The sequence below is a fragment of the Dunckerocampus dactyliophorus genome, chromosome 12, assembly GCF_027744805.1.
Source record: "Dunckerocampus dactyliophorus isolate RoL2022-P2 chromosome 12, RoL_Ddac_1.1, whole genome shotgun sequence".
In the NCBI taxonomy this organism is placed as follows: domain Eukaryota; kingdom Metazoa; phylum Chordata; class Actinopteri; order Syngnathiformes; family Syngnathidae; genus Dunckerocampus; species Dunckerocampus dactyliophorus.
In genome coordinates this window covers 4,388,775-4,401,486 of record NC_072830.1, presented here as the reverse complement: position 1 = coordinate 4,401,486, position 12,712 = coordinate 4,388,775, and the positions used below count along the sequence as shown (strand labels likewise).

General features: G+C 37.6%; 1 protein-coding gene across 3 annotated transcripts in view; it reads left to right on the top strand.

Moving 5' to 3' along the window:
* cadm2b (cell adhesion molecule 2b) overlaps window positions 1-12,712 on the top strand; it is a 156,118-nt gene that overhangs the window by 80,086 nt on the left and 63,320 nt on the right. For 2 of the 3 annotated variants that reach the window (XM_054793551.1, XM_054793553.1), the window contains exon 2: window positions 11,851-11,877. The exons of the other annotated variant lie outside the window; for it this stretch is intronic. In XM_054793551.1, the coding sequence (XP_054649526.1) occupies window positions 11,851-11,877 (27 nt within the window). The remainder of the gene's footprint in view (window positions 1-11,850; window positions 11,878-12,712) is intronic. 3 annotated transcript variants of the gene reach the window in all.

Here is a 12,712-nt window from a genome sequence, read left to right as displayed (position 1 = left end):
AATCTGTTTTATTTACTTTTTTTCTAGTTGTTTATTTGATTTACGTGCTGTTATTGTATTCATTTGTACTTTTTTGCTGTTGTGTTTTTTTATATTTCACCTTTCTTCATAAACAATTTTCTTCTCGCAGTATTTTGACTTTATTCCCATATTATGACTTTTTCTGAAACCTAATTTTTCAAAGTTACAACTTTATTACAACTTTGTTTCTCATAATATTCCAACTTTTTAAAAAAAATGTATTTTTTCTTTAATATTTCAAATTATGCTACTGAAATTACATTATTTTTACTCATTACACAGGTTCATTCTTCATTTTGTCTCGTTACAATATGTTTTTCTTTTAATATTTTGGCTTTATTCTCTTCAAATTAAATCAATTTCTGCTGGGTTTTTTTTAAATTTTCCAACTATTTAAACTTTTTTCTTGTAATTATGACTTTATTCCCGTAGTATTTTGACTTTATTTCAATAATATTATAACCTTTTCCCCAACCAAACCTTCCACAAATTACTTTATTTCGGGTTGTTTGTCTATTAACAGTTTTATTACATTTACATTATTTTTTCTTGTAATATTATCAGTTTATTCTTGTAAAATTGTGACTTTTTTTCTCATTAAAATGTTCTTCTCTAATATTTTGATATTATTTTCCTAAAATTAAGTCCATTTATGCTGTGTTTTTTTCCCCAAAATATTTTTCCCCAAATTTTCTTCTTGTACATTTTTATCTCATAATAATGACTTTATTCCCATAATATTTTGAATTTACAGTCGTCCCTCGCAATATTGCGATTCTATTATCATTCCCTCACTATATTGTTTTTCAGAAATGAATGAATGAATAAATGATGAATGTTTGGTGGTCCATTATGAGTCAAAACATTGAAATACAGTACAAGTGATATGGAGTATTGTAAGTAATGAAACAAAACAGATATTAGCTTACATGACATTACCTTAACACTGCATGAAGTCATGAAGTCAGCCATGGCATGTCCCACATGCTTAGTTCTAAAAAATTAGTTCCCCTTCATACTGCCAGACTTTTTGGGCATTTTTGCTGAACTTTCAAGACCCACAGAATATTGAGTTTTAGGACTACATGAACATTGAAACTATCTAAAGACACTTTAGACTCTCTTCTTTCATCAGAAAAAAAAATTGAGTTTCTAGCCTTTTCAGGTCTCTAGATATTGGCGGTAGAACATAGGGTAGTTTCAGCAAAAACACCTGATTTTGAACAAAACACAGAGAAAACTACCTTTTTCTGCAGAGAAGCACATTCAAGCAGAGTGGCGGTGGGGTCTGCTGGATGTGGGGATGAATCCCTGCTGTTGACCCATCCAGACGGAAGCCACTCGTCAGAAGAATCGGGGTCGAGTTCTGAGTCACCCGACTCTGAACTGCTTCTTGTGTCAGGCTCCGGTGTCGCGCCACACGGCCCGGCAACGCTAACCACTAGCTTGTTGCTTCGGCTGCCATTGTCAACTGCATTTGTGTCTACGTCACGTACATCACCCCTGTCACCTCTACCTTCTTCACCTCTACTAAAGGCAGGTCCACCGCCAGACGAGCTCTGTGACAGTGTTAGCTGCCTGTATTTTTTGTCTGCGCTCGAATTCTGCATGTGTTTCGCCATTTTCCTCTCTCAACCCACAATCCGTCTTCTTCATAGACAATCTGTCACTGCCGGTTGGAGGAAAAGAGAACTGCTGCCCCCTACTGGGACAGAAATACATTGCTTACAAGTCAGAAATTTACACACAAGATGAATAAGACTTTAATCTGTAGCTCTTTGGTAGTCAACGTTACTTTTTGAAAAGATGTCAATAGACGTCTTTGGCAGTGAAAGAGTTACGTTTAGAAGAAATAAATTCGAGGCTCACTGGTTAGCTCGCTAGCTTGTTAGCTCGCTAGCTAGCTCGAGTCCCTGCAGTCTAACACTTGAGCAATGTGGTGTAAACAAAGAATGATAGGAGTGTAACAGTGACTATAGGGGTGTTATTTCATGTCTACGGGGCTCTAATAATGTTAAAAAGCGTATTTAGAAAGTCATAAACAGGTTTTCTATGCACTATGAAAATATTAAATTTATTAACTTTGAATCTTATATCGCGGAAATTCATTTATTGCTGTCATTTCTGGAACGAATGAACTGCTGTAGATGAGGGATGACTGTATTACCATTATCTTATAACTTTTTCCCCGACCCAATTTTCCAAAAATTACAGTACAACTTTCTTTGGGTTTTTTTTTTTTGTTTTTTGGTTTAAATTTAATACAGTTGGTAATATTTTCACTCTCTGCGACTAAAATGACATTATTTTTACTTGTAATATTACAAACTAATTATGGTAAAATTGTGACTTCTTCTTCTTCTCTGTTTTTCTCTTAATATTTTGCCTTTATTCTCGTAAAATTCAATCAATTTCTGCTGTTGTTTTTTTTAATGACTTTAATTTTCTTCTTGTCAATTTTCTTCTCATAAATATGACTTTTTGTTTGACATTTTCTTAACATTATAACTTTTTACGCAATCGAATTTTCCAAAAATTACAAATGTATTTGTTGTTTGTTTCCCGTGATACTACAATGGAATTTTTTTTCTTTAATATTTCAACTCTATGCCACTAAAATTACATTATTTTTCCTCATAATATTACGTTATTCTCGTAAAATTATGACTTTTTCTCATTATAATACCTTTTTTCTGTTGATATTTTAGACTCTATTCTTATAAAATAAACATTTTTGCTGTTTTTTTCTGGTTTTCTTGTTAGTTTACATTTTTAGGATGTGCCGTAGGACAATAAAAAAAAAAAAAAAAACAGCCGCAGGCTACACTTTGGACACCCCTGGCCTACTTATTGCAAGACGCGTCACGTTCAAGGAGGATCGAGGCTTCTGTCGTATCTATGGCAACGCTAATGACGAAGTCCTCTAGGCACCTGTATCATCCGCGGCCGGAAAGAAAAGCTGAAGAGTCTTGGAACGCGGTGCAGGCAGGCTGTCTTTCCATCTGCTGAGCCAACACAGCGGAGAAAAAGTCATTCTTTGGGGATCGCCACTAAAGGGGGCCAAGACGTTGCTACTACTTATATATACTCTTATTAAAAGAAGAAAAGTGTTTTTCTCTGGCGTGCAGACGAAGACGGCCGCCTTGCTCAAGGCACCGCCGCACGGAAGGCAACCAGATTGACGCTTCGTCCTCGTTATGGAGAGTTTATGGAAATGACCCAGACACCCAACGTGTCAACATCAAGAAGAAAATGTCAAGGAAAATATCACATTTTAATAACACCTCACGTAGGGAAAAATGAAAGGCTGCCAGTTTGCCACTTTGATATTTTGTAAAGCAACACGTACTGTAGATATGCTAACAAGTTACATATACGGTGGTGTGAAAAAGACTTCTTATTTTTTTGCATGGTTGTCACACTTAAATGTTTCAGATCATCAAACAAATCTAAATATTAGTCAATGACAACACAAATGAACACAAAATGCAGTTTTTGAATGAAACTTTTTATTATTAAGGGAGAAGAAAAATCCAAACCTACGTGGTCCTGTGTGAAAAAGGGATTGCCTCCTAAAACTAATAACTGGTTGGGCCACACTTAGCAGCAACAACTGGATTCAACAATATGATGCAAGTCAGGAAAGTGACTTCATTTTGTTTTTCTTCAGCCATTCAGAGGTGGACCTGCTGGTGTGTTTTGGATCATTGTCCTGCTGCACAACCCGAGTTGGTTTCAGCTTGAGGTTACCAACAGATGGCCCCACATTCTCCTTCAGGATTTTTTGGTAGACAGCAGAATTAATTGTTCCATTTATCACAGAAAGTCTTCCAGGTCCGGAAGCAACAAAACATCCCGGGAGCATCACACCACCAGACTTTATTACTATATTATTCCTGTAATATTTTGACCTCATTCTTGCAATATTATGACTTTTTCCCCAACCTAATTTTCCAAAGAAAATAGTGTATTCTCGTCAATTTAGAACTTTTTTCTCGTGGAATATGACTTTTTTTCTCTTAATATTTTGACTTTTTTTCTCATAAAATGACAACTTTGTTTTTGGCTTTTTATTTTATTACAAAACCTTCTTGTACATTTTTTTCTCTTATTATGTCTTTATTCTTATAATATTTATAATATTTATTATTACCCAACCTGTTTTTTCTGAAATTGCAGCTTCACTCTTTGTTTTCTTTGGTTCTCATAATATTATGACTTTAAAAAATAGATATTTTTGTCTTTAATATTATATATTAAATATTTATAAAAATTTTAATATTAAATAATGCATTTAATATTAACTTTTTATATATGACTATGACTACTATGACTTTATTCTCCTAATATTTTGTCATTATTCTTGTAAAATTACTGCTTTTTTTTCCATGTGCTGTTGTTTTTTGGGGGAGGGTTTAGTTTAATTGTATTTTTAGAACGTACCAAGGGCCAATAAAAAAAACTTTGGACTTTGGACAGTCCTGCTCTAGATACTCTTTTAAAAAAAAAAAAAAACGACAAGTGACAAATCGAGTGAAGATACTTTTGACCCCGAGGGCCCCTCCCCCATGTAAAAATACATACAGGGGGCTCTGTCTTGTTTATGACATTTTTTTTTAAACGACAAAAAGCACCAACCGAAGAAAGTTCATTTGTGTTTGTTTTGCTTTTCATGTTTTTTGTCGTTTTTTGCTAATGCACCAAGGTCGCGTGTGCAAATTAGACGATTACCGCCTACCACTGCCGCAAATAGATTGCAAGACTGTCTTCTTTTTTTAAAAATCCATCACTGTGCTGTGGAATGACAAACTGAACTGTGAGTCTGAAAGGTATGAAACAGACTTACCAGGAAGATGATGGAGTGTGTGTGCGTGTGCGTGTGTGTGTGTGTGTGTGTGTGTGTGTGTGTGTGTGTGTGTGTATGCACTTGTAGCATAAGTATGATATAGTGCAGTACTTGTACTTGCGGTCACTCCTCCCGAGAGCTTGATGGAATTCATTTACGTAGTTGAAGGGTTCTTTCTCTGCACCCTACCTTGATGTTGTCATCCTTCACTTCATTTCTATCAGATCACAAAGATGAATATGTGACTCGGTGGTGCCTTTTTAATAATAAATAGCAAGCACGTTTGTGATTCCCTCCATCTATTTTGTTTTTAAACCATTTTCCTAGCGATGATAAAGACATCTTAGGGAGAAATATGTATTTGAAACGTGGATGCGGGCTCAGCAGCCCATTCAATGTTGGGCAAGCAGGAATGTTATGCGCTTCAATGGACTCCCCCTCGTGTCGGGGAGGAAATAAGAAGACTAAAAGACAGCATTGTGTTGAGCTAAGTATGAGATGGTGTTTGGAATTTAAATGTGCTGCTGTGAAAGCAATCCCTGGCCTCAGTAGTCATCAGCAAATACAGAAAGCAGTCAGCGTGTATTCCCCGTTGCGACTATTAGCCTCCCAGCCCAATGCAGATGTAGACTGGCTACAAATCGACTGCTTTGTGCTTGCAAATTGTTGGAAATCATCCGAGTTTTTACGGTTAGGTCAGATCAAGAGGGGATGTAAAGTGTTGGTGTTTTTTTTATTATTTGGAAGAGGATATTTATATTTTATTTTAAATGAAAAAAGAAAAATCAAATATCATATTAGTTGTCGATTAACTGGGTAATCAATTAATCATCGATTTATTGTTTTAGCGCTGAAGAAATGTAAAAATGTTCACATTTGAGGGGCTGAAATCAGAGGACATTTACATCTTTAAATCAAAAAGCGATTAATCGAACATCAAAATAGTTGTTGATTAATTGGATAATCAATTAATCATCGATTAATTGTTGTAGCTCAAAAGAAATGAGCGTGTATTCACATTTGAGAGGCTGAAATCAGAGGATTTTTACATTTTTAAATTAAAAAATGAATAATGAAATACCAAATTAGTTGTCGATTTAACTGGATAATCAATTAATCATCGACTAATCATCGTAGCTGACTGACGGATAGTTGGAAGATGTTTATTTTAAGATGTGTAGTGAAGCCTGCATTTATACAAAGCTGTCCTCTGTCAAGTGATGAGCATAGAAGGCTTAGATTTGGTTAGTACTGATGAGATATTCATGGGTAAAGCAGTATAATATGTCAGGATTACAGTATATCAAAAGTATATGGTTCATATGGGGAAGTCAAACGGGACCAAATCTGTCCTGAAGGTAAAAAGTGAAAAGTATAAAGTATATTTATAAAGTATATTTATTAATTTGAATTTTTTTTATGATAATTTTTTTTTAATCCTTGCCTGGTTTTCATAAAATTTGTCTTAAAACATTTTTAAGGTGTGTCGCAGAGCCTGATTTGTATGAATTTTTACAGAGCTGACCCCCATGAAGCGGTGCGCGTATTCATGGGTGGGCTCGGCTAGCTAGGGGCGGGTCAGAAGCGAGCGTTTCTGAGGAAGACGGTATTTTATCACGTCTGGTGCTCAAAAGCACACATTATTGTCACAAAATCTTTAAAAAGTCACTGTGGCTTAATCAGGGACCGTTTAAGAGAGTTAGCACTGTTAGCGTTCAGAGTCCACGTGCGACAGAAATGTCTTTTTCGTCTTTTTAAGACTTGTTTTGACAGTTTGAAACTCACGATATTGACACCTACAGGGCTTACGTGGAACTAAAAAGACTGTCATGTTAGCATCACACCTCTAGCATTAGAGGAGCCGTTGAGGTAGACGCCAGCGTTGTACCGCTTTCTGCCATTACAGTTGGGCCGTTGCAGCGCTGTCCTTATTATTATGAGATGTTTAAGGAAAGTTATGGATGTACAAGTCACGATGACCTGATTAATAGCCGTCCTTTTGTGCTTCACATTTATCCTACCAAAGCCTGCGTCCTCTGAAAGGACAAGGCTGTGAAAGCACAATAAATGTAAAATTGAGGTCCGGGCTGTGTTTGTTTTGAACGTGACATAAGCCACTGTGTGCCTTTTTAATACCAAAGCACAGGTATGAATCCTTCGCGGTGATTTACGGACAACATCTTATTACAGCCGCTGTCAAAAAGGCCATTTGAGTCCCAAACGCTGCGTCTTAAAAAGGTAGTGCCCGAGGCAAACAAATCCCCAAAAAACAAAGATTTGATTTAAGCGCAGTCGCTAAAGTTCAAGGCTGCAGGAAAGAAAACAACAACAACAACAACAAAAAAGGTAATAGATGTCGCAGGGGGTGTATGGTAGCGTTGGTGCTAGCTTCATCTGAACATCAATCTCCTGTCGGAAAGCCGTGACTCTTGTTCCCGGCCGAGTGATTAATGGACGAGTACACGCGAGTTATTCAAAAGCCTTTTTCATGAATTCAACACATTAGGAAACATTTACACTGGCAGCACTTTAAACTTAAACTCGTTCTTCACTCACACGGACCATCATCTGTTAAATATTGGCTTTCAACAATTAGCTCTGACTGAGTGCAGGGAATTATTCCGCTAATAATACTGGACAAACACGCTCTCATTGTTTCCTTTTCATTTAAGTCCAAGAAAAGGAAAAGGCTGACCTTTTATGTTGCTGCCGGAGTGCCGAGCAGCAGTGAAGCTAGCCTAACTAGCAGGGAAATGCTAATAAAGTCTAAAACAAACATTTCAATCACAGAAACAGAAGGTAGTGCTGATTTTTTTTTTTTTTACATCTTTTCCTGCCTTTTGTATTTTTTTTTATTCCTCCACACCACAAGCAAATTAGCTGCTAACAAACTAACACTGTGGAACTATCTGGAATGAAACATGCTAGCATGCTAGAATAGCAATTTTTAGATAATGTTAAGCTTTTGTATGTTTTTCCCCCAAAAACGATTATTTATGGCTGCCCGTAAAATGTCAAATTCCCCAGCTTTTAAATATACACACTTGATAACATGAATACATAGATTTTTCCCGCCCTATTTCTACATGCTAACTATTATATCAGACACAAGGTACAATTGAAGTTCATTGATGGCCTGCTTATCTTAGTAATAGTTAAGAGGATGCCATCCATCCATCTTCTTCCGCTTAGCCAAGGTTTGGTTTCAGGGACAGCGGCCTAAGCAGGGAAGCCCAGACCTCCTTGTCTCAGGCTACTTCGTCCAGATCCTCCCACTGGATCCTGAGACGTTCTCAGGCCAGTTGAGTCTCTCCAACGTCTTCTGGGTCTTCCCCAAGCCCTCCTACCGGTCAGACGTGCCCTGAACACCTCTTCTGAGAGGCATCCGGGAGGCATCCTGACCAGATGCCTGAGCCACCTCATCTGGCTGGATGAGGAGCAGCGGTTCTCCTTGTAGGACTACATCTGTGTTGTCAGAATTTTTGCTTTAATCAATGGTGCCATAAAGTAAATCTTGACAGCCACTTGGTGAGTCTTTACTAGACACAAGCAATTCTGAGCATTCCAGGATCCCTCAAATTTCTCCCTTAAATACAGTAACTGGTGCCTCTGGATTGGCAGGCCAGGATGGTGGTCCTTTTTAAGAAGGGAGAGGGTAGTTGAATCTCTGATTCAGGATGAGCAATGTGAATTTTGTCCTGGTCTTGGAACTGTGTACCAACTCTACATTTTCGGTAGGGTCCTTGAGGGTGCATGGAAGTTTGCCCAACCAGTCTATGTGTTTTGTGGACTTGGAGAAGGCATTTGATCGTGTTCCTCAAGGAATCTTGTGAGACGTATTCCAGGAGTATGGGGTACAGGATCACCTAATTTAGGCGGTTTGCTCCCTGTATGACCGGTGTCAGAGCTTGCATGAGGGTTGGACTCCGTCAAGGCTTCCCGTTGTTACCAATTCTGTTCATTACTTTTATGGACAGAATTTCTAGGCGCAGCCACGGCATTGAAGGGATCCGGTTTCGTTGCTGCAGGATTGGGTCTCTGTTTTTTGCAGATGATGTGGTCCTGCTGGCTTCATCAGACCATGATCTTCAGCACTCACCCGATCGGTTCAAAGCCAGGTGTAAGGCGGCTGGAAGAAGAATCAGAACCTCCACGTCCGAGTCCATGGTTCTCACCCGGAAAAGGGTGGAGTTCCATCTCCGAGTCGGGGATGAGATCCTGCCGTAAGCGGAAGGGTTTAAGTACCTCGGGGTCTTGTTCACAAGTGAGGGAAGAACAGAATACGAGACCGACAGGCGGATTGGTGCGGCGTCTGCAGTGATGCGGACTCTGCATCAGTCTGTTGCGGTGAAGAGGGAGCTCAGCCAAAAGGCAAAGCTCTTAATTTATCGGTCAATCTACGTTCCTACCCTCACCTGTGGTCATGAGCTTTGGGTAGTGACCGAAAGAACAAGATCGCGGGTACAAGAGGCCAAAATGAGTTTTCTCCACAGGGTGGCTGGGCTCTTCTTTAGAGATCAAGTGAGAAGCACTGTCATCTGGTAGTAAAACATTGAGAGGAGCCAGATGAGGTGGCTTGGGCATCTGGTCAGGATGCCTCCCTGGGGAGGTGTTCAGGGCACGTCCGACCGGTAGGATGCTTCGGGGAACATCCAGGACACGTTGGAGAGACTATCTCGTTCAACTGGCCTGGGAATGCCTCAGGATCCGACAGGAGAAGCTGGATGAAGTAGTTGGGGAGAGGGAAGTCTGCTTAGGCTGCTGCCCTCGTGACCCCACCTGGGATAAGCGCAAGAAGATGGATGGATGGATGGAATACAAATGATGTTAAAAAACACCCACAAAAAGCTAAAGTTTTGACCGTTACTTTGTGCTGCAGGTTGCGCTAACGACACTGCCAGGCATGTTTACATTAGCGAAATAGCGAAACATGCTAGCATTCTAACATAACAACACTTAGCGGAGCTTTTTACACCCTTGATTCTCTACTGGTGTTGAATTATAAAAACAATTAATTTAAAAAAATACCATATCTAAAAAATACTAACATGACTGTATTGTGAACGATTAGCACGCTAGCCTAGCAATGCTTAGCTAAGTCATCCAACGGTACTAAAAGCAATCATAGCAATAATTGAGCATACAGATCTTCATATATCCTAGAAAAAGTGCATCATATTTAATACACTGCAGGGTTGTTTGTCATGGTAAATATGCTAGCACTTAGCGTTTAAAGTCATTTTCCGCTAACTTCATTAAAACAGTAATTAAGTGCACGACTAATCCAAATAGACTGAATGAGCAAGGAAGTCATCATTTTTAAACACGCTATCTTGGAAAATTACTTTTTTTTTCTGTCCTACAGCGTGCGTGTACGCTTGGATTTTCAATATTCACATTCACATATTTCTGGTTTTACGAGGAGGTCGTATAAGAAGATTAAGTATGTCGATCAGAGTGCTGCTCACAAAAATGCAAAGTGTACAGATAGGGATTATGCTGAATAATGATGAATGGGAAAAGTGACTTTTCTACCATGGGGAAGTATGTCTCCTGCAGGGTAATGTGTTCAACATTGACTTTTAGTATCTTCCTCACTCTCAAAAAAATGTCATTTGGCAATGTTTTCTTCAGCTCTTGTATAATTTTCCCAGAATATAAATGGCTTGGGGGAAATATATGAACATAAACAGTGATGCTGTTCTGCTCACTTCAATTCCCTACTCACCTGTTCCCTTTTAGAGCACTAATATTTCAATTTCAATCATTCAAATCATTTACATTATTATTTATTTGTATTGCTTAATACTTAAACAATGTAAAAAATAAAAGATAAATGTAGCAATGTGTTTCAACACCAACAGTGATGCTGTAATGTGCATGTTAATTCCCTTAATAGTCACCTTTTGCCATTTTTATACTCCTCTTTAGAGCACTAACAATTACATTTCAACTCTTAAAATAATTTAGATTAGTATTTACTTGTATTATTTAATATTTAAACAATATAAAAATAAAAAGATAAAAATAATAATACATTTTGACACAAACAATAATGCTGTACTGTACAGTACATATTAATTCCCTTAATACTAGCGTTTTGTCATTTTTTTACACCCATTTAGAGTACTAATATTTCAATTTCAATAATTCAAATAATTTATATTATTATTTCCTTATAATGTTTAATATTTAAACAATATATAAATAAAAGATAATATAATAATAATACTTTTGAACACAAACAGTGATGCTGCACTGTACACATTAATTCCCTTAATACTCGCCATTCTGTTTTTGTTTGTGATTTAAAAAAAAATAGTACATTGGTTTTATATAGCCTAGCTAATCAAGACAATTGGAGTGCATAACATTCACTGTGTTATAATAAGCGTAATAAGTAAATATACATTGTTAACTTTGTAAAGGCGGGATTTTTATGTGGAATATTGTTGCTGATCACTTTAATTCCCTTAATACTCACCTTTTGTCATTTTTTTACTCCCCTTTACAGCACAAACACTTAAATTTCAACTATTCAAATAATTAATATTATTATTTAAATGATCAATTTAATTTTTCAATAAAAATGTCAAATCAAAAACAATTTGAAAAACAATACATCAGTCTTATGTTTTTCTTGCGACACTTATCAGATATGACACTCACTGTCCTGGCGCTAAGCCTACTAAGTAATAAGGAAAGTAAACAAACGTTATTACCTCTTGTAAACGCATGGTGTTTGTATTTGCTGTATTATAAAGTGCGGGTGTTCCGAATGAAGCGTCCACTGTTGAGTGTCTTGTCCACCGCAGCGTGCAGCTTGTGTGTGTTTATGTAAAGTGGTGTTTGTGTCTGCTAACACGTTTGTGCTATATTAAATAATAAATGTACGTTTTCTCTTAGCCAGATAATTATCATTGTCTTTCTACTCTAACCTGCTGTTTTCTCACTTTGCTCCCCCCCCCTCCTCACGCTATCAGTGGAAGGGACAAAAAGCAAACCTAAAGGTGAGTTATTGCCTCCATTTTCTTGGTACATGATTTATGTTGCACTCAGTGCTCCCAATAAAGTGTGTGCCGCGTGCCTTGGCCTTTATCTTCCCCCACCCCCAACCCTCCGCCGGCAAGGCAGCATTAGCATACGGCGCTCGTGGCAAAGCATCTTTTTCTCTTTACTGTTATTTTTCTGCAAAGCGTGCATCTGCTGCTGCCCCTGTACCGTATGAGCGTGCATGTCAGGCTGCACGGCAGGGAGCCACACTCGGGTGAAGGGGGTTTTGTTGGTGCTCCTGGTTCAAGGACATTGGCGAGTGTTTTTTATTGGCTTTATTCACATTGATTCTTTCCAGTCGACCTTCACTTTGTTCCATTTCAAAGTCATTTTACCCATAGTAAGTCATGAAATTTTAATTATTCCTTTTCAGGAGTTTAATTTGTCCTGTACTATATATACAGTAAATAACTACTTTTTTTTTACTTTACTTTTTCTGCAATACTTTTTAAAAAATGATTATTATTACATCTCAAATCTGAACTTATTGAAAGATACGTATCAATCAGAAACCTAATAGCTTTATTGGCGGTGAGCGGTTTCACAAATTAGGATTTTTTTTTACCGCGCAACATAAAACATAGACTATTATTAATATTACGGATGTCCCAATCCACATTTTTTGGCTTTTATATATACATACCTATATAACTATGTCATTTAGTTCACTAGGAGACAATACAGTAGTTGTGAGCCACTTTCCGTAGTGGGTACATTATTATTGTCATTGTTTCCTGCACAAAAAGACACAACTAAACTGCCCGCCCTCCTCTTCCTCCTCAGAGGGCTATT